At 35.4% G+C, this 14481-nt stretch overlaps 1 protein-coding gene across 8 annotated transcripts in view; it reads left to right on the forward strand.

Moving 5' to 3' along the window:
• ATM (ATM serine/threonine kinase) overlaps window positions 1-14481 on the forward strand; it is a 79492-nt gene that overhangs the window by 37124 nt on the left and 27887 nt on the right. For 7 of the 8 annotated variants that reach the window (XR_014227428.1, XM_082304142.1, XM_082304144.1 and 4 more), the window contains 11 exons: window positions 838-1012; window positions 2764-2928; window positions 3207-3339; window positions 5447-5542; window positions 6922-7093; window positions 7550-7691; window positions 8317-8493; window positions 8897-9071; window positions 12199-12286; window positions 12643-12798; window positions 13736-13844. Coding sequence is in view for 7 of the 8 variants with exons in the window: in XM_082304142.1 (XP_082160268.1) it covers window positions 838-1012; window positions 2764-2928; window positions 3207-3339; window positions 5447-5542; window positions 6922-7093; window positions 7550-7691; window positions 8317-8493; window positions 8897-9071; window positions 12199-12286; window positions 12643-12798; window positions 13736-13844 (1588 nt within the window). In the remaining variant the exon portion in view is untranslated. The remainder of the gene's footprint in view (window positions 1-837; window positions 1013-2763; window positions 2929-3206; window positions 3340-5446; window positions 5543-6921; window positions 7094-7549; window positions 7692-8316; window positions 8494-8896; window positions 9072-12198; window positions 12287-12642; window positions 12799-13735; window positions 13845-14481) is intronic. The other variant, XM_082304148.1, reaches the window with a different exon arrangement.

Consider the following 14481-nt stretch of genomic DNA (forward strand, 5'->3'; position numbering starts at 1 on the left):
AGGACCACTGTGTCCAGTGTGGGGCCGCTCCAGCCAGGACATGAGATATAATGACAAACTGGTACGGGTTGAGTGGAAGACCCCCAAGGGGGTAAGTGGAGCTGATCTAATTTCTGTTCTCCAGTTTCTGGAGGGGAAGATACCTTGTAGAGAAGGTAGAGCCAGACTTTTCCTAGAGGTGCACAGTGAAAGGACAAGAGGTAGCACCCACCAAGTCGCAATACGGGAAATTCTGGTTGGACATAAGGGAAAAGATTTTCACAGTGAGAATAGTCAAATACTGGAGCAGGTTGCTCAGAGAGGCAATTGATTCTCCATCCAAGGAACGTGGCAGAATTCAGCTCAACAAAACCCTGAAAACCAGGTTTGACTTTGAAGCTGACCCTACTTCAGGCAGGAAGCTGGACTAGATAATCCCCAGGTGTCCTTTGTAACCTAAATCTTTCTTTTTAAAACTGATGGTTATGTGAGAGAGAGGAGGGTTTAGAGAACATTTTCTACTTTGTTTCTGTCAACATTGTTCTGGCAAATAATAATCTAAAAGCCTTTTCGGGTTGGTTTGGGTTTTTTTCCCTTTTGGAATATATTTTTCTTTAAGTTTTTTACTGCATTTCTTAAAGTGATCAGTCAAATCTCTGTGTTTTATTTCTCCCATGTCCCCTGAGCTAAATCCTTAGAGCTGATGGAGTTGATAATTTTAAAGTTTAGAATCAGTTCCTCCTATAAAGTTGACAATTCCCTTTTTTCCCCTATTCTTCCCTGTTGCATAATAGGTTAATACTTGAGACAGTGACAATTTGTATTTCTTCAATTTCACTTTTTTGTTTCCTGTGACAGACCTGTTATTATCAGAGAGATATCCATGCGCAGCTTTTCACTCTGTTGTGATCTTCTTCATCATGTTTGCCACACAGCGGTTACGTGTTGCAAAGATGCTCTAGAGAGCCACCTTCATGTTATTGTAGGAACCCTAATACCTCTTGCTGTGGACCGGCCTGAGATTCAGGAACAGGTAGTTTTGAGTTTCTGCTTATTCCTTATCTGTTAGCTTTTTAGTTCATGTTCAGTGTTGTAAAAGCTGTATCTACACTCATGTTCAATTTTAATTCCTTTTTTCTATGTTTTGTAGATTTATATAAAAATATTAATGGGGATGTAACACTATACCTTTATTTTTTTAAATAAAAGTATCTTTACTTTTGGTACTTCTATTTTGACAAATATTGTGTTCCATATTTAATTCCTGTGGCTTTAAACAGTGATTGAGTTATATTTGTATCATAATTGCTGAGATTACTGTATCATTTACTTTCTAATTCTCTATTTACTTAGTCTATAAAAAGTAAGATTTCTTAAAGAGCTTTAATGGTAGTGTAACGTCTTTTATGTCTGCTTTGAATCTGTGCACCTTTTTCAGCCAAATATGAAAGAGATTTAAAACCTTCAGGGTAAGTTTCAGAAAAATTGTTACCTTAGTTGAGTAGAGACAGCAAATCAGTGGTGCCACTAAGGAAAAGACAGAGCAAAGATAAGCGTTGGTAAGCTGCTCGTGATAGCAAGCACATCGCATAGCCAAGCAGTTGCCTGCAAAGCTCTGTGGATGATTTCACAGGAAATAAGATGAAAACCTTTGGAAGGGGAAGGTATCTAGAGGACAAAGAGGAAATATGTGCAAAGAACAGATTTCAGTAGTTCAGCTATTTATTTAACAAATTATTATTAAAAATAAATATAGCACATAGGCCTTAAAAGGGAAGTGAAGCAGTTTCTGTCATGTGACAAGCCCTGTTTTCCTTCTGGTGATGATTTGTATGTGCATTCTGCTGGGGGTGGAAATATACTTAGATTCAGAGACTTATAATTAGTAGCTGAAGGTGAGAAGGGAATGCCCGTTGCAGTTTAGTCCTCATGGTTGCCTTCTGGCTTAATCTGATCCCATGGTACCATAGGCACCTTCGTGGCTGCAGTGTTGCCCTACATTGTCCTGCTTGTACTTCCAGTTCAGCTGGAGGGCTATGCTGATCCACCTGCAAACCTGGCAATCTTTTTCCCAGTTTAATGATCATGATCAGATTTGTAATATGTCTATGCAAACAGTTGTACATGCACAAACTGCAAAGGCAACATGTCAAGGCATCCCTGGGCAGAAGTTTCTCTGAATTGGAACTGATATCAAATATGAAACCTTCTCATATCATACTCCTGCAGGGAAGTCCTTCCTCTAGTGATCACTTTTCAGTTTCTTCTCTTTATTTTTCTTCTAGCATTGAATGGAGGCTAGTTAATCATTTTCAGGTAAATACAAATCTCCAAATAAAAACCTCATCATTTAGATTGTAGACTCCTCAGAGCTGCCTGGATTGAATATCCAATTGCATTGATTTGTAAGTAAAGCATGAAAGCAGCGTTTTTGCAAAGAAAGTATGATACCCCTTTAGCAAGCATTTATTCAAGTTGTTGATCTGTTATAAAACGAATTCTGCCAGAGTTCAGTGATTTGGGCAGTAAATTATGATATTTAGGCATTTGTCCAGATTTCAAATTACCGGCACTTTAGTTAGTAAGAATAATAAAGTTCCAATAAAATCAGAAGGGCTGCTTGGGTGCAGTGTGTTGCTAAATCATTGCCAATATTGTAATGATTGTATTGACCACTATAGAGTTCTCAGATTAATGGAACTTGGAGAAATACAAACTTTGTAACCTGAACAAGAAATATGGCTCAGAAATGTTTTTTGTTTTTCATTTACTTTTTATGTTCAGGTCCTAGGCTTGTTGAAGTATCTGGTGATAGGTAATAAGGATAATGAAAATCTGTACCAAGCAATCAAATGCTTAGATCCTTTTCCTGAATATCCTGCTTTTAAAGATTTACGAGCAGCTCAACAGGAGATAAAATACAGTAAAGGACCATATTCTCTTTTGGAGGTAATTACATTTTAAAATATATCTCATGGCATAGTGGTTTTTGTAATGCAAACTTTCAAAAGAAAAACAATTTTCTAGCTATATGTATAGTTGAGAAAGATTTAAATTAGACATGTGGATTCTTTTGATTGCCAGTTTCAGACACTGAGATATTTGTAGGTCTCCATTCTTATTTTTCATCTCTTAATATCCACATTGTGGACTGCTGAGAGCCACTTCTTTACTTGAAGCCTTTATTTGTATGCTTTATGTGCTTAATACAAAATGTTGTTTTGCAGGAAATTAATCACTTTCTCTCAGTTGGTGTTTGTGATTCACTGCCCTTAACACGACTTGAAGGACTGTATGATTTACGCAAACAATTGGAACAATATAAAGATCAGATGAAGGATCTCCTGAAAAATTTCCAGGGTACTGACATCTGATTATGTATTTTATTTCTTTTGTATCTGGATTTAGGTGTTTAGCGACATAACCCTATTGTAATATGACATTGAATGTTTTCTTTTGTGTCTTGTTTTTTGTATGTTTAACAATGTAACCATATTATAATTTCACATGCAGAGTAGAAGGACATATATTATTCATGCAAAATCTGAAGTATCTTTAGCAGAGTGTATTATAAATATTACATGAGGTGTTATATGGCAGAGAGGATAAAATGCCTTTCCAGCTTTTGGAATGGGGCACTTATGATTGTGAATGACCAGGATGACGTATCATATGAGTATATTGCTTTGTGGCTGCTTAGTGAGTTTTTTTGTATATGAATCTCCCTACTCTTTTAAATGTAATGAAGCTAGACTTTATTAAAGGCATAGTATGTTAGAAAGTAAAGCTCACAGAAGTTTTAAACTGGTAGGATTTACTTTAGTTGAACCTTTCCACATCCCAGCATTCTGTTTCAGCCCTCAGTCCAGACCTCGTTCCTTCCTATTATGGTTTTCAGATGCTTGTGCCAGACCGTTTCCCTTTTCTGCTCTACATCAAGTCTTCATCAGCTTGTGTGTATGACGGGAAGATAAAAAGAGCTGGTGTAATTCATTGTAAATAAGTGCAAAGTAAAATTCAGGGAAGAATAGTAGTCTGTCATAAGGCCATGGTGTTAAGTGCATTGTGTCCCCACATCTTGAATATCATTTACAATTTTAGTCTCGAAATTCTGCTTGAAAAGAGAGTTATTAAAAGGGCAACAAGCTTGTGTGGAACAACTTCTATCAGAGGAGAGCCTTGTGAGCTTGGAAGAGAAATTGAATAGGAATGCAGAGAGGTGTATGAACTGGTGAATGGTATGATGAAACTGAATAGGGAGCTTTTATCACTTTTATCACAGTACAAGAACAGATAAAATGGTCTTGGCAGCAATTATACAAGAGAAACCACGTATTTTTTTCAAACAAAATATATACAGCATAGAACTTACTGCCACTTATTGTGGAGATCAGAAGCATAATGGACCTTAAAAGGAGTTATACATATCTCATAGAGATTATTAGGTATGAAGATCTGCTCAGAAACTCCCAATCTGCTGACCGGCAAAACCTGAGAAGAAATACTTACTCTTGCTCTGTTGGAGGCGGGCTAGCAGGCTTGATGGGCCTGTTGCCTTGATTTTGCCTTATACTAAAAGTCTATTAAGCACTTACAAATAACTTTATTATCATTATTACTTTAGATGTTAAAAAGAAGTAAAAAAACAGTTATTGATAAAGGCTATAAAACTGTATGCTGAAAGGTAACATTTAAGAAATAACTACTGCAGTTTGGCCACATGTGTATTCATTTTTATAAAAATGTAAACATGCATAAAGCCTGATTCCAGGTTACCATTTCTGTCAACAGGGCAGGAGGACTTTTTTTAAAAGAAAATACTGCTTTTGTTTTTTTTTACATTGGCAAATCATAATATTTTTTCCTAGACCTTGTTCCTGGAAACAGCAAAACCATTTTGTCTGGAATGTTTATTTTTTAAAAAAAAAGACCTTGGGCAGGCAGCAAATACGTAAGGAAATATCCATCTCGAGAGTTTATAATTTGGCAAAGTCAATTAAGCAACTGAAATCTAGTCAAATTCTGTGAAATTCCTTGCGGAAAGCCTTATTTTGGCATATTCCTTGGATTTGGATTTAGAACAGAATGATGATCTTAGCTTAAGTGCTGTCAGTGGAGTCACATAGTATGATTTCACTGTTTCAAATAACATTCTTACACTAACTTATGCTGATATTTCATGTATTTGATTATCATTTCTACATCAAAACACTGAAAATAATAGCATTTGTGTATTCTAGTTTTGGGGATTCTTTGGCATAGTCAAATGCATAGAAATTTTTTCAAGACATGATGAATAAGAAAAATGAGTAATTTTTTAAGGTACTGTTTAATACCAGCTTGCTTCAACATTAATAATGCATGATGACATTTGTAGATAAAAATTACTAAAGTGCTTCTTCTAATATGTTCACATTACAAATACACAGTCACATTTTTGGGGTTTATTTTTCTTTCTGAATAATAGAAAAGCCAGAAGATTCTGTAGTAGTGAAATTGGTGGTGAGCTTACTGCAGCTGTCCAAGATGGCAGTTAACCATACAGGCGAAAAAGCAGTGCTGGGTAAGTTAATTTGTCTCACAGGCATCCTAGGACTGTCATTGCAAACCCCACGTTGAAACCGAAACCGTTCTCAATGTTACTTCCCACTGCTATTTGCATATGCTACCAGAGGTAGCCATCAGGAATCTTAAAATGGGTGATATGTCTTCAGTCACTGTATTTTACAGCTTTGACTAATAACTTAAATTGTCGTGAGTTTAGACCCTTGTCTCTTCTCTACTCAATAAGGAGTCATCTGCTGTTATATGGGTCACTTTATTAGGTTGAAAAATAGTAAGAAAAATTGAAGAGAACTTATCTGAAAATTTGAAAGGCATGTCTTGGTGGAAATTAAAATAGTTGTTCTCCGTCTTAAAGCCTCTTCCATATTATCAGAATTATTCTCACCATTTACATTGAGCACGAGAGTAATGTTTGATCCAAAGCACCAAAGCTAAAATCCAAACCTCCATGAAGGTGATGTTTAATGAAATTAGATGTCTAAACTAGACAGAAACACAAGTAATGTGAACATTTGCCTTAACGCATTTTTTGTCTAAAAGACTAATAACAGATAATTACAAATGCTGAGCAATTGAAGCTCACATTGACTTCAGTATGATACATTCTTCAGCACCTCTGCAAGCTGTAAGTTGCAGTCTTTTCTGCATTGTGTTTTCTTAGATGATTTGTTAAATTTAGTTCAAAACACAACCTGTATATCTTCAGTCTGTTCTTTGTTTGCTCTGATGGTTAAAACAGTGTTGTAGAAAATGGAGACGTTTTCAAGACACATACCGAGTATGATGGAAACAGCAGGGAAATAGATTTTGGTTTCTTTCTGACGAACATTAATGTCTCTCTCTTAAAACTATTTTCAAGGTCAATTTTGTTTTGTTTTTTCTTATATGTATTCATGTGTCTCTATAAAATATTTTGTCTGGAAAGCAAATGAGGAACACATACATATATATCATTTTATGTAAAATGTTGGTTAATTTTTACTGAGTTTACAGGCTACTGTTTGTATTTATCATACCCTTAGGGAATGAAAATGAGTGTCTCCTAGTGGCTGTGATTCTGGCCTTTTGCACTTACCTGTTTCTGACACAAGCAAAAATAAAACCCATATCTGATTCAAACTGCAAAATCCAGAGCCATAGGCACTCATAGAAAATTGAGTTAGAAAGCATAAGTGTATTATTTATGAGTCTTAAGCTGCAAAATTTGTATACATGTAATTTTAATCATAAGGCTCCTCAAGTGATTATTTATAAATGTTTGCAGCTTTTTACCCCATAATAATCTCAGTTCTAGAAGTAGTTTCGATTAATTGCAACTTTTTAGGGTGAGACCTTGTTTTAGTGTGCGTAAAACTATAAAATTACCTGCATTTGCAGAGGCTGTTGGAAGTTGCTTGGGAGAAATAGGTCCTGTGGATTTCTCTACCATAGCTCTTCAGCGTGCTGAAAATGCACTGGATTCTAAAGCAATGGACATACTTGAAGATAGAAAACTTCAGTGGGTCTTCATAATGTTAACTCAAATAAATATTGCTTTAACAGATAATTGGTGAGTATGCTTACTTATTTGATTTAATTAGTTCAGAGCTTAGTAGGAGCCATTAAGTTGTATATTGTTCAAATCACCTCAACGTAACACTCTGTGTTACTAACACCTGTTAGTAACTCTTTGTATTAACACCTGTTAATGTCCAACCACGTGCTTCTTCAAGGCTCAGATTACTTATTCAGTCAAGCTTAGATGTTTCCTAGAAATTCTCTAGTTGGACTCAAACCAGAAAGTGTCTTCTGTGCTGTAGAGGATAGCAGTGCTGTGGAGTAAATACCAAGGCTCTGCTTTATAACAAAATGTGCAATGGCATATCCTAGTCCAGAATTTTCTGATTTGATGCATACGTTCTTAGGTTGTGGAATTATTTGTCTTGTATATTTATAAATGTGATTTTGAAAATAAAATATCTGAATGAAATTAATAACGATGATGTTGTGTATGTTATTCTTTCAGTATTGATGTTAGAGCCGCTGCTGTTTCCTGCTTGAAAAACATATTAGCCACCAAGTCTGGCAGTGAATTTTGGGAAGTTTATAAAAACAAAGCTGATCCCATGTTAATCTATCTACAGCCTTTCAGAATGTCTAGGAAAAAGGTACTTCTTCTGATATGCCTTATTAATATGGCATATGGGGTAGAGAAAACATAAAAATAAATATTTTTTTAAAAAACATAAATTTGAAAATATTTTTGATAGGCTTTGACGAATGCGAGATTTGGACTTTTCATCAGACTGATTGCAAATGTGATTGCTTTTGTACATATATTTCTCCTTTCTGTTTCAGCATTTGCAGCTTCACATAGGAAATTACCAATTTGACATTAGAAAGCTGTGTACTTTCATTATTAGACAGACAATTTACCTGCTTGGTAATCTAATACATTCTTTCTCAGGACTCCAGTATCATTTGATGCAAAAACTTAGTGGAAAATAGATCAGAAAAAAACTTGCATAATTAACCATAAATCAGATATTTCCTAATTTTCAAACTTTTGATCTGTAACCTCAATGTGATTTCTAATGTGGCCTTGTTGATGTTACCAGTAAAATTTTATTTTTAGTACTTTCAGATTTTCTTGGAAAACTTCACATGAACAAAATTGATATTGTCAATCAATTAAAGCACAGTTAATATGTTTTAATCTGTGCAGATTGCAGTATGTTTTTTTAAATGCCGAAGAATTTGTTTATATTTGCAATATATATATTTTCCTTCTAGTTTTTTGTAGTACCTGCTAATGATACAGAGGCTTCTTTAGAAACTTTGGATGACACAAACCTCTGGATTCCTCTGGGAGAAAGTCATGAGACCTGGATCAAGCGCCTAACTAGTTCAATACTGGACAGTGGAGGTGTGCAAAATGACATTCTCCAGTTAATGAAGCCGCTGTGTGAGGTGAGCTAAATTATACTTACATGTGTATGTGTATGTATGTGCACTGTGATGCACAAAAATACATGATTACTTATCTTGATAGCAAATGGTAATTTCTGCTATTAAGTTACTACTTTTTTGTAACAGTAATTCAGATCCTTCATAGTCAGATATTGCAGATACCTATAAAACACACTCTTGAAATACAAGATTTGAGAGATAATTGTAAACATAGATGAACTTTATATGACTACTTTAACTGAATGCCAGCATAGCCCTACTGAGTGGTTTACATTTTTCATCTTACATGTTCTTTCTCAAGCATTACATGTTTGTTTGAGTAGTTGTCAGTTTTGTTATAACCTGAGAAAGAAAGGCTTTTGGTTGTTTTTCTTAGCAGCTGCTGTGCATGATTGTTTTCTAGGTGAAAACAGACTTGTGTCAAACTTTGCTTCCATACCTGATTCATGATATCCTTCTTCACGACTCAGATGAATCTTGGAGAAATCTTTTGTCAGTTCATATCCAGAAGTTTTTTACAGCCTGTTGCAAATTTGCCTGCTCTAGTAGGTCTACTACACCTCCAAATTCCGATTCAGGTAATGGCATAATGTTTTTGCTTCAACTGAAAGAGGGATTCTGGCTATGAAAAAATTATCTTCTGACATGAAATGTATGATGCACACTTGTAGGCAGACAGAATTTTAGAAGCTTCTGTCCAATTGTTTCATCTTTTTCTGTGAAGATACCGCTAATTTTGAAGCTGTTCACTGGCAGCACCCAAGTAGTCTCTTCTGTATAGCTTCTTTCCTTATTCACAACTGGATAATGTTTATTACTTGCTGAATTCAGATGTGATCCAGAGTTGTGTGCTGCAAGACTGAGTCTTGGACTGTCTTCTAAAATGACTAATTGACACTTAAATTCCTCTCTTACTTAAACAAGAGCGATTAAAGGCAATTTTCACCTGGATTTTCCCCTTGCAAAAAAGACTAACCCTTGCTTTAGCTTCTGCCTAATGTTGATAATGGTCTCCCTATAGATTCAAAAGACCTGTTCCATTGCAGCAGAATGAAAGGAAATGGTAACCAAAAGAACTGCAGCTGAGTATGAGTAATGCAGTAAGTTCCATTAAAAACAAAGCACCTTCTAATCAAGCTGGCTGCTGTCCTTTCCAATTAGATTGTGATTGAAGTTAGCAGAAATCTGTGTAAAAAATAAGATCTTCGTTATTAGTCTATGGGAATGGTACATGCACTTATTTTCAGGAGCTGAAATAATGTATTTCTCATTTGTGTATGTCCCTTAGTTAACACAAATACAGTAATTTCAGGTTAAGATTTTTTTGTGCAGTAGCTACTCTGCTGTATCTTCCAACTCCCTTCTTCAGTGACAAATCACCAAATGAGTGAGTCTGTACCATGTCTTGCAGTCTCTTTACAGGCAAGTCATGCAAGCCTCAGATTGCCAGAGAGGTAAAGGAACCCTTAGTATTGCAGCTTGTATTAAGCGTGGTGTAAATAAGCTTAATGATACTAGGTGTATTTTAAGGTATTTTTTATAGATGCTGACTAGCCTGGCCAAAAAGACTAGAGCAGTGTTGGTTCACATTTTTGAAGTCAGGTAACAAGCTATTCCCCCAATCCGGGTATTTTTATTATTGTCCCACTTTGTAAGATAGAAAAGGATTAACAATTTCCTGTTTCCTTCCTGTAAGCATCCAGGGAAGCTACTGCACAACTTTATCTAAGGTGTACAGAGTAACCCAAAATGTTCTATGAAAAATATGAAGGGATTTTTCTGTTTTATTAACTTGCAGTTAGTTCAGTGACACCAGTGAGGAAACGATAGGCCACAGCTCATTGTCGGTGTAGTTGTTTACAGATAAACTGGAGGTGCACTAGCCCACAGAGCAAAGATATGTTAATTACAAAGTTGGAACAATAGAACATCAGCAGTATTCAAAACAAAAATTTTAAACATCTGGTGACTACCAGTTTCTTCAAAGAGAAACTCTTACCCTATCAGAACAAGGAGGAAAGTCTTCCTAGAACACCTAGATAAATTTCATTCCAATCCATCAGGATCCAAACTGTGGCAAAGACCAAGCAGTTAGACATGAGAGTTGAGTGCTTCTGAACAAGAGTCTTCCTGTTGATCCATTTTGACATGCAAGTTCTAGGAAGTGGCTGTTAATCTTGGCAAGTTAAAGCATAAATAGTGTGAACATCATGCCAATCACTGCTCTGCCTGAGAAACCAAAACTAATCATAAATTGCTGACTGCTTGACAAGAGTCAGACCCACCAAACTAAAAATGAACAATATTTTGGACTTCATACATGGCAGTCTGGCCAGAATTATATCTCAGTTGAATCTATTATTTTGCAGAAGAGATGTAATTTTTTGTTGAATGAATTTTTCAAAATACTTGTTTGGTTATTTCTCCTTAGAATTTCTATCTGATGACATGAAAAAACAGACACCATTTTCATTTTCTGTCTGTAAGCTTCTTGTTAGCAAGTGAGTATGAACACCATGCTGACATCTTATAGTTACCATTATAGTCATTTGGTCTGTTGTTCAACAAATCCTGAAGAATAAACTTTTTTCTTTTGGTTTTCTTGGCCAGTGCCTTTTTCTTCCCCTGACTCATTAATACTTTCTGGTCCCCAAATATAATTCATTCAGAAATTTTCAATTATTCATCTGATCAAATTATGAAAGAGGAAGTAGCAATCTCTTTGGGGCGTTGACTGTACAGTGCTAACAGAATGGACCCCGCGTGCGAGACACTATGTTTACATTTGCAAGTAATGCAGTGCATGGGAATGGATCCGGAGAGCAAAACGTCATGGTGCATTAGGAACTGAGAGTCAGATGTCCCTACTGTATGTCTTTTGAAAGTTAAGCATGTGGGAGGTGACTTACAAAGAAGGAGTTGGTGTTCCTTCTATAAGGTCTTTGGTAGCAGTGGAAAGTAAGTGTTGTTCATTTCTGTTTGTTGGAACACACAAAATGCCCAGATACTTCTTTTTTTAATCTTGCTTTTGCTTTCTTTAGGGGAAATTTCTAGTTCTGCATCTTACTGTAGTGTAGTAGTAATCAAACCTTTGCTTATGCTTTCCCTATTTCTTGCTTCTTGTAATTTATAAATTAAAAATGTCCAGAAAATTGAAAAAATTATTAACCCAATGACCAGAATACAACCTGTAGCCATCTGATTTTTTTTTTTTTTTTTTTTTAAATCCAGAAGCAAGGCATGGAAGTATAAATTCTTTAAAAGTATGTGTCTGTGTGTGGGAGATAGTGTTTCTTGTGTAAGCATACACACTCTATAAAATCTGCAATAAAGCTACTAATAAGTATTTCTGTGGCTTTGGAATAACTTTATATGGCTCAAGCCTAAGGGAATAGGTCTGTTATGGAGCTTCGTGCAATGATGTTGGATCATTTCTGAATTCTATAAGAAGAAATAGAATGCACAAATTATTAATGCAAAGATAATTTGATAAAGAAAATTGTGGCATAAACTACTGTAATGTCACTAACATCATATCAGAAGGGGAAATACATTTTGTGGCAAACTATTAATTTAATTTTGGAAATGCTGTCCAAGGAGGTTGTTAGTTATTTTCTAGAGTACAAAATACACCTTTTTATTTTGTAAATGGATATGTTCTGACAAAAGTTCATTATATTCTTTCTTTTGAAATATACATCCCAGAGCAAGAAACCCATAATTTAAGAAGTTTGGATAAAGTATCTCGACGGGCCATGCTTGCTGTTGTTGATTACTTAAGAAGACAAAAGAGGTGAATTACAGCTTTCAAAAACGTTCCTTTAATTTAATTATGACTGTTCTAAGATCTGTTGATCCTCTAGATTAAGGAAGAAGGATGTGGTAGAGAACATGTCAGTTAAAAGAATGAAGATATAGTAGTGACCTTGCATTTGTTACAGAAGTGATATGGCTAGCCTTAAAGGGTTCTAACTATGCTGAAGGAGTTTTCTAAAAACTTTTTGTCTGATAAACTTTTTGTGGTATGGGTTTTGGTGGGGGCTAAGATAAAATGAGCCTTTGGAAGGCTTTATAATTTGATTGGATTTATTTTGTTTAATGTTAGAGAGAAGGTCTGTTACAGCAGTATTAAAGTCTTTACTTAATCAGATCTGTTTCAGGTACAGTTTTTGATGACAGCTTCTGGCTAGATCTGAATTATCTTGAGGTTGCTATAGCAGCACAGTCTTGTGCTGCTCACTTCACAGCCTTGCTCTACGCAGAGATCTACGCAGACAAGATAAATATAGACAAACAGCAAGAAAGGTACAAAGCTAGAGGAATGCAGTTTCTTGACATTTCTGGTAAAATGGATCATGTTTTGTGTGTCCCAGTAGTGTTGTCTTACATGAAAAGTCAAGGAAACTTTAAAAAAATTCCTTAGGTGTGTGTATTGACCTGGAAAATACTTCCACCAGTCCTTGAATGTGATCCCAACCTTGCTAGTTTGTTAGCGGTGACACACTCAAAATAGTCTCGTTTTGACTTCTAACCAGAAAGCTTTCTTAATAGTGTGTGTTCTGGAGAAACTTCACTAAAGCTAATGCGTCTGAATACTAAAATGTATTGAATCTCACTTTCTAAATTGAACACTTTTCAGATTCTGTTTCTCATAATTAATAGTATACTAGTGGTTAAATTACAGCCAGAAGTGAATCAAGGGGAGAAAGAAACCACAGAAAGATGACCAGAATTGTGTGGGTAGAGCTGAATGATCCTTGTAGAAGGAGTTTTTTTCTATAATGGACAATTATCTTTGTCTTCTGGTCTAGCAAGATCAAAATATGGAACTAGTTTACTAGCTTCGTTTTGACGACAAATAACTCTAAGGCAGTGAATGTATAACAAAGGTATGGTTGTAAGCATATATATTATGTAGTTGCTTTTATTCTTTCCCAGAAGAGAGCATTCTTGCTTCAGGCATTCACAAAAGCAGTTTGATTTAATAAAAGATTAGACATTACAAGGTGGGTTTTTTTTCCTCTGAAAAACCCCCTTGATGTTGAAATCCCTTGATGTTGATATTCTCAGTTTAGCTGATCACTTTGTCATTCTGGTGGAGAGCCATTTTAAATAACCTGGAGATATGGCCTGATCTTGCATTTGGTGTTTGTGCCCTTACTTCTGAAGTGTTGTTTCAGAATTTCTTTAGTTCTTTGTATGAAATTTCATTTAACTTTACCAGTTGAAACATTTCTTTTAGGTCATCTTTTAAAGCAGCTAAGAGTTTGACATTTGAAGAAGAAAGTCAAAGAACAGCTATTACTATTTTGAATGAAAAAAGTAAAGAAGAAACCGGCATAAGTTTACAGGTACATGTGTGTGCTTCATCATCTGAAAGCAAACCTTCTCATATAATTACAATTAACAGTAGGTTTTATCTGAGCTGAAGGCAGATCTAGTTGAACTTCAAAAACTGTATTTGAAAGTTCTCCTCATGCTCTAATTCAAAGTGAACTCCATGGCCTTGCTGGACGAGTTAAATTGAGTATTCGTTCACCTGAAACACTAATTAACTGGCAAATTTTAAATTGCAGCAAAGCAGACTGTTCCCTGAAAGAACTGACCTCATGGTGGTAACCAGCCAAGTATTTTTCAGTTTGTTTTGTCAGAGACATATGTTCATTAGAAATCAGCAAGTGGTGTAGCAAGTTGTAATAATCAAAACCAAAGTAGTATTATCTCCTACAAGTTTATTTGATACATAAAATCTGATTCAGTAACCTTGTCTAAGTTACTTCTTTCCATAGTTCATTATTCAAGAACTGTGCTTGCATATGTTTAAAATGCATTGCTTAGCTGGTATGTCTGATGCTTATTCAGTACCACTGCCTTTTGCTTTTCAACCAGTCCACCTAAGGCCCAGCGCTGTTTTTTTAATAACTTGCCAGAGAAGTTAGGTAGTCCTGAAGAGTTTTAGTAGTTTATCATCCTGCGATGATAGCAGAC

This window comes from Platalea leucorodia, assembly GCF_965183815.1.
Source record: "Platalea leucorodia genome assembly, chromosome: 2".
Taxonomy (NCBI): Eukaryota; Metazoa; Chordata; class Aves; order Pelecaniformes; family Threskiornithidae; genus Platalea; species Platalea leucorodia.